Consider the following 14,634-nt stretch of genomic DNA (forward strand, 5'->3'; position numbering starts at 1 on the left):
GCTAAACCATCCAGAAAGCTTTCCTGAAATGCTGTTGAAATCTCTGATCTTTGCATTCCGGCACCGATCTGCCTAAACAAGTCCTCTGGACGAGTTGTCAGCTGGGCTGCCTGGGCAATGCTGAGGCCTGGGTTCAGCCTGCTCAGCATCAGCATCATGGGAGAGCTGGCCTTGGAAACCCCAAGTCAAGGAGGGGCCCCCACAGGGACGGCCTCTAGGGTCAGGGCCTTCTGACAGCTGTTTCACGTGAGAACTGGCCAACATCAAAGGTGCTGGGATGCCAGCCCAGAGGATGGCCATGTTTGTTCACAGTTAGCCCTGAGGATGGTTTTGCCTCTTGAGTGCATTCCTGCGCCTCATGCTACAGGAAGGCGATATGCACAGAAGCAGGCAGACAGAAGTGCTGCCGGGCACAGTCCCTGAAGCCTGAAGGTCCTGGGTGTTAAGGACAGGAGCAAAGGTATTGGACAGACACCTTTGTTAGGTGCCGAAGTTCAGGACCACTCACCGGCTGAATGGGAACCTCGGTGAAGGAAGAGGAGTCCCAGGGGCAATGCACAAAGGTGACCACCGGAGTGGATGCATTCCAACACTAAATCCTGGAAGGACACAGCTGAAAACTAATGCTTCCCTCCCCTATGGGCAGCACATCCAAAACACGTCGTGCGGGCAGCATCCTGAGCTCTCTGCTTCTCAAATGATGGCCTGCAGAGGCTACAGCGGTGCCCCCTTCTCCTCGGGGGATAAGTACCGAGACCCCCAGGGGACGCCTGAAACCACAGATGTACTGTTTGACCCTGTATCTACTGTTTTTCCTACACATACATACCTATGAAAGTTTAATTTACAAGTTAGGCACAGGAAGAGGTTAACAACAAAAATAATAGAACAATTATAACAATATACTGTAATAAAAGTTATGTGAATGTGGTCACCCTCTCTCTCGACGCCTTACTACGCTGTGTGTTCGGCCTGAGGCTGGCCGTGGTGACCAAGCCCTCGCATGGGGCACCACTGCAGTGACGCAGGGCAGTAACAGCCGGACACTCCATTTCCCACAGATGCCATTTTAGAAGCCTGTCAAACCATCACAGTCATTCAGTGTCACTGCCAGGACACAACAGCCAAACACCTCCTGCGTTTTAGAAAACAGCCAACCCAACCAACCACTGGGAGCTGGTGTCCTCAATCTCCCACGTCACGGAGGATCTGGGCGAGCGGGACACGGGCGTGTGAGCGGAAAGGAGGCAGGAGTGCAGAGGGTCAGGGGTCAAGAAGAGCCAAGTAAACATCCTGATTCTGACACTTACTAGTGTAGATTATTGAAACTCTTTAAGCCCCAGTTTATTTTTTTGAAAAAAGATAATAATACCTATCTCTTAGGTTGTTTTAAGGATTAAACATTATATAGAAAGTACTTGGCACAGAGCCCAGCCCAGAAAGAAACTTATTAAATGGTAGCTGCTGTTAAGGTCCAAGGGATAGGTGCAGAAAGCTAGCGAGAAGAGTGTAGAAAAGAATGAGAGAGACCAGAAATGTGCAGAACAGGCAAATCCACAAAGATAAAAAGCAGATTAATGGTTGTTGGTGGAGAGGAGAATTGGGAATGACTGCTAATGGGCACAGGGTTTCTTTTTAGGGGTAATGAAAATGTTCTGGAATTAGACAGTAGTGGTTTGCGCAACCTTATGAATATACTAAAAGCCATCAAAGTGTACACTTTAAAATGGTGAATTTTATGGTATATGAATATCTCAATTAAAAAAATAAACCACACACACAAGTGTTGTGTATGGATGGATTATTTTTTTTAATGGAGATCTGATTCACACACCATATAACTGGAAGATGTGGTTACCTGAAACGAACCCATTTCTGAACCCTCAACCAGGAGCCAAGAGGCTTCACATTATCCCCTCGAAGACCAAACAGGCCGATTCCTCCCCTGAAGGATGGGGAGCCCCTGGCCCAGAGAGCAGAAGAGACTGTCCCCAGGGGAGGAGGCAGGCAGGGCTCAGGAACCTAACAGAGCTCTTCGTGTGCACTCAGCCCTCACAGACAGGGAGAGGAGGGTTAATGGGGGCCGAGGCAGCTTTCCCTCAGTAATGGTCTGGGGAGGGCAGAGCCCTCGTCTGCAATGGCAGCTGCCTTCTGTGTTCTGTTTATTGCAGTTTATCTCAAGCAGTCATTTCCATCCACCTTTTAAAAAAAACATGAGGCGCAGCTGTGGCTTCACTTTAAATATTGTTCCTCCCAGCCTTTGAATTTTTTCACAGGCTCCTCCCTAATCTTTCACCATAATTGGATGCACAATGCAAGAGACAGGACCTCGGAGGAACAGAGCGCAGGGCCAGCTTTGCTGTCCTCCAAGCGCACAAGACACGAGGCCTGGCCCCAGCTCCTTATTCTGCGAGTCGCCTGCGCACAGAAGGCAAGCCCGTTTCCCTGTGTGTGCTCTGCTCTGGGACAAGGTGGGAGCCAGTCTTCTGCTGTCTTCTCTGTCAGTTTCCTGACGTCCTTCCTCCCTCTCCATCCATGGAATCGGGATGTTTCCCGGGCACCGAGACGGTCCGGGCTGGCTTTGCGAGCGTCCTTCCAGGAGCACCAGCTCCATGGCAGCTGCTTCGACTGCTTCCCGTTTGGGCCGTAAGCTCCCGAGGGAAAGCCCCATCTCCCTTCCGAGGTCCGGGCCCCACACACAACGCCAGGGACACGGGAGGGCTCTTGGGGAGTGAGGGCTGAAGGAATCAGGCCCTGACCCGCCTGCTGCCGGCCACCGAGGTACCGAAGTCCACCAGCTGTGAGGTCTTTACCAGAAGGTCAGAGGTGGCTCAGAAAGGCAGGCCAATAACGGGTGGAACACGCCCACCTCAGATCCTGCCAGGGTGCAGGCTCTCCTTCATAAACCCCACGCCCTGCTTTCTGTTCACAGCCTTCCTCCTCCTACTGAATCAGCCAGCGGTCCTTAATGGGACCCCTTCCCCAAGGAAAAGAAACAGATGCCTGCTCCCTTCCTTCCTCCGCCTTGGTGGAATCTAATTCTAGTCATCGGAAAGTTACCTTTCCCCTGAAGGCTGTTTGTCTGACTTTAAAACAACCTTGTAAAAATCAGCCCTATATGCATGTGCTGCTTACTAGTGCAATTGGTAAAGGACATTCTAGTGTACCTATGCAGGAGTATACCTTCTTTCCAGCTGTTTTTGACAAGTGACATGAGGCCAAAGAAGAAATTATTAAAATTTTTATTTTATTTTATTTTTACTTATACTCTACACAATTTTTTAAAATGTCTATTTGTATGTGTATATATTTATTTTTTGCTGAGGAAGATTCACCCTGAGCTAACATCTGTTGCCAATCTTCCTTCTTTTTTTTGCTTAAGGAAGATCAGCTCTGAGCTAACATCTGTGTCAGTCTTCCTCTACTTCGTATGTGGGTCACCACAGCATGGCTGACGAATCGGGTAGGTCCACGCTCGGGATCCAAACCCATGAACTTGGGCCGCCAAAGAGGAGCGTGCAGATCTTAGCCACTACGCCACAGGGCAGGCCCTAAAATATCTATTTGTGGGTATGTTTTATACACATAATACATTTTTACAGTGGTTTGTGTGTGTAATTTATGAATAAAATATATGTACATTACAGGCATGGGTTCAAAAACATTTTACTGATGGATACCAGCTCAAAAAAAAGCCTGCAGACCACTGCTTTATGGCATCTAATTTTCTACTTAGTCAAGCAAACAGCAAAAACAGAGAAAAAAACTTAGAAAAGGAAGATTCTAATTGGGAAAAGTGATTTTTATACTAGTTAACTGTTTTCCTATTCTTTATATTTTAAAGAAAGCCTGTGTTGCCCTGATTCTCTAGGAGTGCTTGATAAAATTATCAATATTGTACCTTCATAGTACACTATCAATCAATGCCTTCATAGTGACCATGATATGCATAAATCTGAAAGTGCTCTGCCTGAGAAAGGCAGCTACAAAGCTGAAACAAGAGAATGATGCTCACAATTAGGGTCCGGAAGCACACAGCCTGGTTTCTGGGCACCCCACACATCCAGAAGTTTCATCTCACGGTCTTTTGTACCGACCGCTCAGACACAATCCTCAAGATCATGTGTGGCTGTCCACTGCCTGAGGTAGATCACAGATCACACATGCAGCTCTGCTCGGTTGGTGGTGATGTTTTAAAACTCCTGGAGCCTCACACGTTTGTGGCTTTCGTCAGTGCTGGTCAGGCTGCCGGCAAATCACGGTTCCCTCACTCCAGGCATCGGGTCTCTCCCAGCTTCAGGGTGGGGTAAAACTACAGTGGTCATTACATTATCGTTGTTGCGTTAGCATTGGTATGGCTTTCGTTTTCCCTAAGTGTAAACTGACCTACACTTTTGCGTCTCACAGGGAAACTGTGACAGGCTTTTGGCCCTGAGAGTGGAGGCGGCATGAGAGTGGTGCACTTGCTCTGCTGGGCCAGGTGGGAGCCGGCTCCGAGGGCCGAGGGTCCCAGCCTGGCCTGCTCTTCTGGACCAGATAGGAGCCGGCTCCGAGGGTCCCAGCCAGGCCTGCTCACTGGCTGCCGGCAGGAGGGGACAGCTGAGGAGTGTCAGGGTTTCAAGACTCTGTGCACTTTGCACCTCAGCACTCGTTCCCTTCTTGAGGACCACGGAGGACAAAAACCACCCTGGGCCACCTGACAGGTCATTTAAACCTCTTTTACATATGTAGGTTTCAGCTTCTGGAGAAATAACATAAACTCCTGTGAATGCTCTAAGGAATAAAGTACATACTGAAAACAGACCCAAACACAAAAGTGTGTATATAAGATATAAATGGCCATATTTTCTATTATTATACTTAAGGATCTATCGAAATAGAAGCTTCTTTCTACATCTCACTGTGGGGAAAAAAGTAAGTGACATATTTGATCAAATTAAGCATTTGGCAGCAAGTTTTACTGTTTCAGCAGACTGTATTTTTTGATGTTTGCCTCTGAGGGGAAAGAGGTCTTGCATTCCAGGTCCGTGAGGGAAGGGCTTGTTCTTGCTACTGTGCTGTGCCATGCCTGACCCCTGACTCGGGCCGGATAATGAGGGGGAGGACGTGGCGTGTTTAGCCTTCTGTGGACAGACAAGCATATACTTGTAGTTTATTTTCATGACCTCACGCATATAACTAAAGGGATTTTTACTTGGGCCTGTTATTACCAGACAATTACCATAGAAAACATTCCAAAAATATATTTACTGACTTTCAAAAGAAAAGGCAAACAAAGAATTAGCAGATACTTTATCAATTTTTTAAAACCGCACACTTCTCTTAGTAAAACTTTGTATTTTTCTTTGTTAAAAAAATCAAACTTAGAAAGACGGGTTAAACATGCTAGTAATTATTTACTGCAGGTGAACTGTCAACAGTGTCAATAATTTAAGAAATTACTGCTTTATACAAAAAGCCTGCCTAGTAACTAATTGCACAATAAAACTTTTTCAACTTTGAATATCAACATGTGTATTCCAGTTACTGCTACAATCTACTAAGGAATGCAAGCTGGGACAAGCAAAGGGAAGAACTCCCCCGCTTACCGCGGCTGATTCTGTGCATGTGGCTTTCCTGGATATATCACGGCAATGGCCACTGAGTGTGCAATCTGGCCCTCCTCAAGGGTGCTCTTTCTCCCAGTTAGAAAAATGGCCCGATTGTTTACAGACAAAGAGCCCTCCCTCTTACCTTTTTATAATTCCCCTCCACATCCAGCGGGGATTCTTGACTCATGATGTCATCCATTCCATCACTGTCCAAATTCATCCTTTAACTCTTTAGAATTTCACCTAAGAAATCGCCTCCCGTGAATTCCGACAGGCTGATGTGCCCACCGCCCAGCACCGTGGTAAGTGTTCATGCTGACATGGAGAGCCAGCTGCGAGTGTGTGCCCGGCTGTGCGTGTCCTTGCCCTCCCTCTGTCCCAGAGACGCCGCCCTGCCCGGCCTCCCCGCTGAGTCCTGCACTCCAGCAGCGGGCAGCTGCCGTTCTCCGAGGCCCACTCCGCCCTGACACTCGGCTTGTTGAGGGCCCAGCCTTCCTGTCTGCTGGCACTTCCCCTGAAGGACCCCGCCTGGATTCCTCTCAAGGAAAAGCTGGGTCAACTCCCCAGCTCCCCAGTTCAGGCCTAAGGGCGGGCAGGAGCTCTGTGAGGACACCACAGCCTTACTCTGAACCAGGGTGCAGTGCAGGGCAAAAATAGATGCAGACTTCACCAGTGAGTGACAGGCCGGGTATCCCATGACAAAAGGAAAACAGGAGAATTTAAAGGCAACCTGTAAGACAGACATTTACTCTTTTTCCTATAACCAATCATTTCTTAGAATCAGGCGTAAAGGTCTCATGGGTAGAAGCCCCAGCATAAGGATGTAATTTATTTCCAACATAGAGAAGGAGCCCTCTGTCCCAGGATCAGTGCTTTGTTCTATTAATATAGGCAAGAGAAAAAGATCCATCAACTTTTCTTTAAAATTCAGCCAGTGGTGGGTTTTTTTCACAAAAGAGAGCGTTCCTTTCTGCTGCTGCTTTTACCCTTTTCCCATGGCTTTTGGTTTTGTTTACTGGCTTTACATACAAAAACGGACAAGGCCCACAGCTGGAGGATGTTTTGGTACAAGAAGCAAACAGAAGTGTACACACTCATCATCATCGAATTACTACAGCCATAGACTAAAAAATATACCCACTATTTACTGAAAAAAATAAAGGTACTGTTTGCAAGAGAAACGGGCCAAAGAAGAATTCTAAGGCCAAGCCTCCACTTAGCAACACCATCTTATACTCTGTATGCTGAGACAGAAAGCCTCACAGATACTAGGCCAGTACATTTCCCAACATGAATCCTTGACTAACCTCAACGCTGTCAAGAACTGAGTTCTAAAGCAAAAATGCCATTCAATTAAAAACCTTCCACACAGCAAAGGAAAACCATCCAGAAATCAAAAGACAACCCACCAACTGGGAGAAAACATTTGCAAATCACATATCTGACAAGGGTTTAATTTCCAAAATATATAAAGAACTCACACAAATCAAAAACAAAAAAAATGAACAACCTGATCAAAAAATGGGCAGAGGGTATGAACAGACATTTTTCCAAAGGAGATACACAGATGGGCAAAAGACATGTGAAAAGAAGTTCAATATGACTAATTATTAGGGAAATGCAATCAAAACTACAATGAGCTACCACCTCACACCCGTCAGAATGGCTATAATTAACAAGACAGGAAATAAGTGTTGGAGAGGATGTGGAGAGAAGGGAACCCTCGTACACTGCTGGTGGGAACGCAAACTGATGCAGCCACTATGGAAAACAGTATGGAGAGTTCTCAAAAAATTAAAAATACAACTACTATATGACCCAGCCACCCCACTACTGAGTATTTACCCAAAGAACTTGAAATCAACTATTCAAAGAGATTTATGCACCCCTATGTTCACTGCAGCATTATTCACAATAGCTGAGACATGGAAGCAACCCAAGTGCCCATCAACTGAAGAATGGATAGAAAAGAAATGGTGTGTGTATATATATATATATATATATATATATATATATATATATACATATGTATACATATAATGGAATTCTACTCTGCCATAAAAAGACAAAACTGTTCCATTTGTAACAACATGGATGGACTTTGAGGGTATTATATTAAGTGAAATAAGCCAGACAGAGAAGGACAAACACTGTATGATTTCACTCATGTGGAGGATAAACAAACACATGGAGAAAGAGAACAGATTAGTGGTTACCAGAGGGGAAGGGGGCTGGAGGGAGAAAGGGGTAAAGGGGCACATATGTATGGTGATGGATAAAAACTAGAGTATTGGTGGTGAGCACGCAGTCTATAAGGAAACTGAAATATTAGAAGGTACACTCAAAATTTACACAAGGTTATAAGCCAATATGATCTCAATAAAATAAAGCAAAAAACTCATACTCTCTAAATATAACCACTACCACAAAAAAAAGTGTACCACCACATATATCCAAGTTATTTCCACATCTATCAAACCTGAGGATTCTGGGATCTGGCTACCATGAGGCATTCAAGACAATAAATAATTCTGTATAGGTACAAAAAAAAGAAAGTGAAAACACAGGGCATAGCTTGGTAGAAAATACTCACAATACATATTTCTGACAAAAGGACCTGTATCCAGCATATATAAAAGCTCTTACAACATAACAATAGAAAGACAAACAACCCTACAAAAAATACTTACAAAGGAGGTGCCAGCGCCAGCTAATAGTGTAAGCTCACACAGTCCATCCCTCCCACTGATGATGACTAAAAACTCTGGACAGAATACAGAAACCAACTACCTGAGAACTCTTTAAAAAAATGCCATTCAAGACAGCCTTTTGGCATCTGAACCTCTGCTGACATGCTCACATTCAGTTGTCTACTATTTCTCTCCACAAATTTTCTAAAACATCCCATTTGTGAGACTCGTGGCATAGCTGCGTCTCAGCGTCAAGTCCAGATGGCGGTGGGGCAGCTCCTCCTGGAAAGGGGCTGGGCTATGAGCCTGCTGAGCGCTTCTTCGAGGAGGTCCCCTGGGGACCGCTCTGCAGCCTCTCGCATCCCGGTTCCAGGAGGAGGTGTTCTGTCACTTACTCTATACTGTGCTTACCGAGAATCACTTAGGACAGGAGTGGACCCATTTTATCTTTTGAACGTACGTGGTTGCCACTTCTACGAAGCGGGCAGCGCCGCCTGCGGCCCCCGGCCGGCATCCCAGCCCTCCCGGACCCGGGCCTCCCGCAGAACGGCCTGCCCGGCCAGGCGGCACGAGGCCACGGCGCCCCTCGCCAGCTCAGCCGCTGCGGGCACGGCTCCGCCCCGGCCTCACTCTGCTCCAGACCCCAGGACCCCGCTCCAGAGCAGGCTCCCACGCTGCAGGCACGGAGCCCTGCACTGCTCCGGGGCCGCCCCCAGCACCGCAGAGCGCCCCAAGGAAACGGCTTTGGGGTTCAAATGAAGTACACTCTACTGTGAAGGTGTGAAGTGCATGTTAAATTCTGCCACGTGGACGAAGCGCGCATCTTATTACAAGACATGTCTGAGCGTCAGAAGAATAGTTACCCTTTACTGAGCGGTGTATGTGCCCGGCACTTCACATGTGCCTCTGGCACGTCTTCAGTCCTCACAGCGACCCCGTGGAGTACACAGTATTATCGATTGCATCTTAGAGCCCAGCGAGAGCTCAGTGAAGTGAAGGAACTCGTCCACGGCATGGCAGCTTGTCAGCGGTCAGGCCAGAATTTGAACCGGGCCCTCTGCTTCTGTGGCCCACATTCTAACGGCCGTGCTAGATGGCCTCCCCCTGGCTGCCTCAGTAAGAAACAAGTGCACACAATAAAGGGATCGAGCACAGCCTTTAGAAGCCACGTTGGATACAGAGAGAATTCCGGCAGCACGCGTGTAACCACACCACACGGCACAGCGCCCGTGACACACCTGGCGCCCAGCGCGGATGGCTGCTGCCCGCTGACCAGACCTCAGGGCACGAAATGGAGTGCCTCCACGGGTGCTCAGGACCCGCCCCGCGGCGCAGAGAACTCCCCTTTCCATCTCCCACGGGCCTTCAGCGCCACCGTGGCTGCTTGCCAACAGCCCTGACGGCTGCAAGCCTTTTTCTGAGAGCAGGGGTTGGGCTCACGCATCCTGTTTTCCCCACAGCAGCTGGACACCGCCTTACACACGGTAAGTAGACAATGAAGAGCCGCTGAATAAAAACACAGACAGAGGAGGCTCGTATGTGTTGTTTAAAACGTGCCCTCTAAACGCTGTCCACAGAAGAAACACTGATTAGTGCTTCCCACCGAAATCTTCTGTGGAAACCACGTACGTTCAAAAGATAAAAATGGGTCCACTCCTGTCCTAAGTGATTCTCGGTAAGCACAGTATAGAGCAAGTGACAGAACACCTCCTCCTGGAACCGGGATGCGAGAGGCTGCAGAGTGGTCCCCAGGGGACCTTCTCGAAGAAGCGCTCAGCAGGCTCACAGCCCAGCCCCTTTCCAGGAGGAGCTGCCCCACCGCCGTCTGGACAGCTTGTACCAGCTTAAAACAGCTGATGCTTTCCTATCATGCAGACTGAATGTTTTCTAGAGCTTTGCTACTCAAAGCATGTCCTCTGACCAGAGCTGCCACATCACCTGGGAGTTTACTGGGAAGGCAAACTGGCTGCTCGCACTCCAGACCTGCTGAATCAGAAATTGCATTTTAAAAAGAGCTCCAGGATTAATCAATGCACCTTAAATTTTAGCAGCACAGCTCTAGACCTTGAAAATAATTCATTATAAGCCATTATCCTTCTATTTGGTGGCAAGACCCTGACTTTAGATGCTTGGGATCAACACTGTAAACAATTTCACTTCCAAGAAGCCCAAATGAAGACAGGAAAGGAAAAAATAAAACAAAAGGCCACCTTGGAAGATGTGAGCTGAATGTATTATTTAGTGGTTTTGCAACCGCTATGCAAACAATGGGACGACGGCCACTCATGTCCTTCCTACGAAGAATGTTTCCTGCCTCCTCATTCTGCTACTGCCCTCTCTGAAATGAGCTGCGCTGGCATAGCATGGGCCAAGATGCTGATGCCTTCCCTCAGAAAACGTGCACAGAGCCACTTACAGTCCCTGAGCTCGGAAGGGCCTCTTCTTACCCCCTCTACTAATTCAAGGACTCGAATGGAAAGCTTCAGTTTCCTGTTAAGATGTGCTCTGAACTGCGAAACACATTGGTCACATGAGCAAATGCTTTTAAATGACCATTATCGGGCGCTGGTGGAAATTAGTGACTCCGGGAGCACCAACCACATTCCTGGGAAATTACTTAGGCATTGTCAGTAGATTTTCCTATTCACAGGTGGAAACTCCATTTCGTCCTGAGTAACACTTCAGCCTCCCACTGCCTTCCCTTCAGCCTTAACATCCAAATTCCATGTGCTTTACAAAATGACACCTGATTTATAATCTCTTTCCAAAAAAGCTGTTTTTTCTTCTGTGCGAAGTTCACCTAAATTTGGTTTGCTTTTCAATTAGGGATTCTGATAGCCACATAAACCGTGAAAATATGCAAGTGATTTTTTAATGGACTTTTTACTGTAGGTCAGAAAAATTAAAATAATGGCCTTGGGAGTGTGAGGTGGAGGAGATGGAAGTGTTGGGAGTGGACAGAGTGCAAACACGCACCCTTGGCAAACAGACCGAGGGCCACAGGCCCAACCGAAAACCCAGCACAAGAAACGCAGCCGTGGTCTCGCTGATGGCCTGGCACAGTGTCCCAGTGGGGCCTGTGTTAGCGCCCTCACGACGCATCTCTATGTTACGACGCATCTCTATGTTCTCAGCATTCTTTCCCCATTAGTGGCTGTCACCATGCTGACTGTCACCAGGCCTTTCTGATGGTTATCTTCTTCTGATTTCAAGCAGTTTTGTCAAAGTACTTTCTATTTCAGGAAGCTTGGCAGTTTCTAATGCTTCTACAAAGGGCACAGGGGAATACTCAGTACACCAAGATTCCAGTTTTCCCTGGGTACAGAGCACGTAAGTAAACAACAGGATCTGGCCTCACTGGGATGGGGCTCTATTAATGTTAAGCTTCTGCATGTGAAACGGCGATCAGTTACCCAGACTGCGTGTGTGTGAATGTGGGCTCTCTCCTCTGCACAGGTCAGGTATGCACAGGTGTGCACCACAGAGATGGTCCCACTTCCTTCCCTTCCCCAGCAACCCCTTCACCAGGAGAAAACACTGGAGGCGTGGCTTAAAATGTGTGTTACATACTTATTTCTTAAAAGCACTTGACGCTGGAGTCATGTTGTCTGGGGCCCCAAGTGCTACTTTAAATAGTAGTGACCTGCTTGTACTGAATTTCTATTTCAGATCGGGTCCATAATGAAGCCCTTTTGAAGTGATTTTTTTTTTTCATTTGGGCATTTATCACTATGCTCCTTTTGTAGTAAAACACATAAATTAGATTTTCAGGTATCTTGGCTAAAAACAAGTGCAGATGAATTTACATCCAGAATTATTTTCTTAATTTTTAAGGTGGTAGATATGTTACCACCTCCTCAGAAAAACACACTGTGTCTCAAAGGCAAAACACAGCTATACTATAACCAAGCAAAACAATGAAGACAAAGTATTCTCCAACTCTACTAACGATGGGGAAAAATTTCCCAATCGAAAAAACTACAGAATAAGGTAGACGATTGTTTCATTGAACTTATATTTAAAAGCCTGTATCAAACAGTGCACTAAAATGCTTTGAAATTCCTTTTTCCCTGAGGTCAACATATTTTTCCCTGCTCTGGATGAAACCAGGCTTAAATTGGGTGGAATCTTAAATGAACTCAAATTTGATACCCTGTTCTCTCCTTCACATGAAGGAGAGATCGGGAAATGAGCCCTCACTTGGCCTCGTGTCAACAGGAATAGAATCTATTTCCTTTCCTTTGTTAACCATTAAATGACCCACTAGAATCTGGGCATGAAGGCTGTTTATTACTTTCTCCAGCAAGAATTTTTAAAATATCTTGAAGTATTACTTCAATTTATATACTCCCTAGTTTTGTCATTGGGGACCAATATAGGGCATCTTTTATGTGCTGGGTATGACACTTCAATTAGGCTGACACATTTTACCCAAGAAAAATTTGGCATTTCAGGAGGCAGTAAAATTATCCCTCTATATGGTAAAAAGGTTTATTAAAACTTTGCAAAATTCAATATATTAAGAAAGGCGTCTGAGAGCTGAGTACTTGCCTCAATGGACCACAGGTATTTTGAAAAAGTGCTTGGGAACAGACCATGAGGTTCACGTTGGGGAAAGTCTCTGGGGAGGAAGTGGGTACAGAGTATGTTCTCAATGCACTGTCTCTGGGAAGGCTGGGGGTCAGCCTCCCTCATTTATTCCTACACTATGTCCCCCATTTTGGCACGTGGGGTGTCTGAAATGCTGGCAACTGGCCAAGCGGCTCGCCGCCAGGTACAAGGAGTCCTGGGGTCCGCTTCAGCACTCCCTGCGGCCCCACACGGATCTGAGCAGCTCTCTGGCGTTACGATGGGAAATTCTGATCCTACAGACTCAGAACGGCACCAACTGCAGAAAATGCAATTCAATCCAACAAACATTTATTGAACACACACTCCGTGCGTAGGGCAGGAAACGAAGCCAAGATCTCTGTCTTCCAGAAGGCTGTTGTCTAACGGGGAGACAGACCCACATGACCCTAGCTGTAAACGGGCTCTAACAGAAGTAGAAACGCAGGACGCTGAGGGGCAAGTTTCCTGCAGGAGGGGGCATTTGGGCCTTGAAAGCTGTACCAGCCTGCAACAAGTAGAAGTCAACAGTGCGTGAGTGGGACCCAGACCACGCTGAGGCCCCACCGCAGAGGGAGCACTGATGGCAGTGGGCAGGAGTGGGGGGTTTGGAGGGACGAGTGTTTCTGCCCAGGGTTCAGATCATGGTTAGGCCTTGAACGCCAAGCAGAGGGTCCGGAATTTATCCTGGGGCCAAAGGGGAAGCAGTAAAGACGTGTACCGTGCTTCCTCAAGGCCAGCTGTGTGTTGAAGAGGACTCTCCTTAAGCTGTCGAGGGAGGAAACAGATGAGGGGCATTCACGTACCATTTCGCCTTTTTCCTTTCAAGTCTCCACTCCCACAGCAGGTAAGCACGTGAGGGTGTGGTCTATACCTGAGGTGGGCATACGGGAATCTGGCGACGGAAAGGAGGTGAAAGCATGTCACTGTCTTTCCATACACACTAATCCCCAAAGCCAACTGCAGGGAAACAGGAAAAAATGTTTGGGAGCTTTTAAGCAAAATGGACCTTTTGACCTAAACTGTGCTTTCAAGTTAACAATATTTCAAAGCTTTCTATCAGAGACCATTTAGAAGAATTTGGCCTCTTGAAGGCTGCCAGCCTGAAGCTGTGGGCAAAGTTCGTTCCTGAAGAGACTGGCTTCCTCCCAAGACTGGAAAATGGAGGGCGACGGCTCTCTCCTGGCTACTACCGAGAACGACACGCGTGCCTCGGAGCGGACGTCAGCCCCAGCAGGAGAGGAGTGCCAAGATGACGACGACACGGGGACCGTTAAAACTAAACCACTGCAGACGCTCCGCCTGACGACTCCACTCAGACCCGCCCTCCTCGGACACGCTGTCCAAAGCACAGAGCATCCCAACACCTCAAACAGGTTCTCAAGCTCTCAGTGGTGGCGAAACTCTCTTTCTCACAGTCCTCTCTTTGGAAAAGCAGGAAACAATCACGTTTCTGCACGCTAGCAACCAACACAGGAGGGCGGCGACGCCCAGGCCCTGTGCTGCTCCCCAGCTCCACCGAGCCCGCCTGTGTCGGCACGGGAGCTGACCCGGTGCCAGTGAGGTGGTTCTGCCAGGGGCCTGCCAAGTCTCATGCCCACATGTTAACGAGGAAAAATCCCATTTCACAGATGAGAAAAGTAACAAGGAACTAGCGACAATCTGACCCAAAGACCACGAGAACAGTGCAGGTTAATGGTTCAGAGGGTAAGAATGAAAGCCACCGCAGCAGCTATCAAAATACA

General features: G+C 47.5%; 1 protein-coding gene and 1 long non-coding RNA gene across 10 annotated transcripts in view; one reads left to right on the forward strand and one right to left on the reverse strand.

Annotated features, from left to right (window-relative positions):
* SCHIP1 (schwannomin interacting protein 1) overlaps window positions 1-14,634 on the reverse strand; it is a 145,940-nt gene that overhangs the window by 35,528 nt on the left and 95,778 nt on the right. The window contains exon 1 of one of the 9 annotated variants that reach the window (XM_023623226.2): window positions 13,696-13,849. The exons of 5 other annotated variants lie outside the window; for them this stretch is intronic. In XM_023623226.2, the coding sequence (XP_023478994.1) occupies window positions 13,696-13,698 (3 nt within the window). In that variant the 5' untranslated portion in view covers window positions 13,699-13,849. Of the gene's footprint in view, window positions 1-5,733; window positions 6,273-13,695; window positions 13,850-14,634 lie in introns of those variants that run through there. 3 more of the 9 variants (XM_070243043.1, XM_070243041.1, XM_003364937.5) reach the window with 3 other exon arrangements.
* On the forward strand, window positions 2,298-5,507 carry LOC138919050 (uncharacterized). Its single transcript, XR_011428944.1, has 3 exons — window positions 2,298-2,471; window positions 3,383-3,463; window positions 4,408-5,507. It is a non-coding gene; the product is annotated as an uncharacterized lncRNA (long non-coding RNA).

Source organism: Equus caballus, chromosome 19 (genome assembly GCF_041296265.1).
Source record: "Equus caballus isolate H_3958 breed thoroughbred chromosome 19, TB-T2T, whole genome shotgun sequence".
Classification (NCBI taxonomy): domain Eukaryota; kingdom Metazoa; phylum Chordata; class Mammalia; order Perissodactyla; family Equidae; genus Equus; species Equus caballus.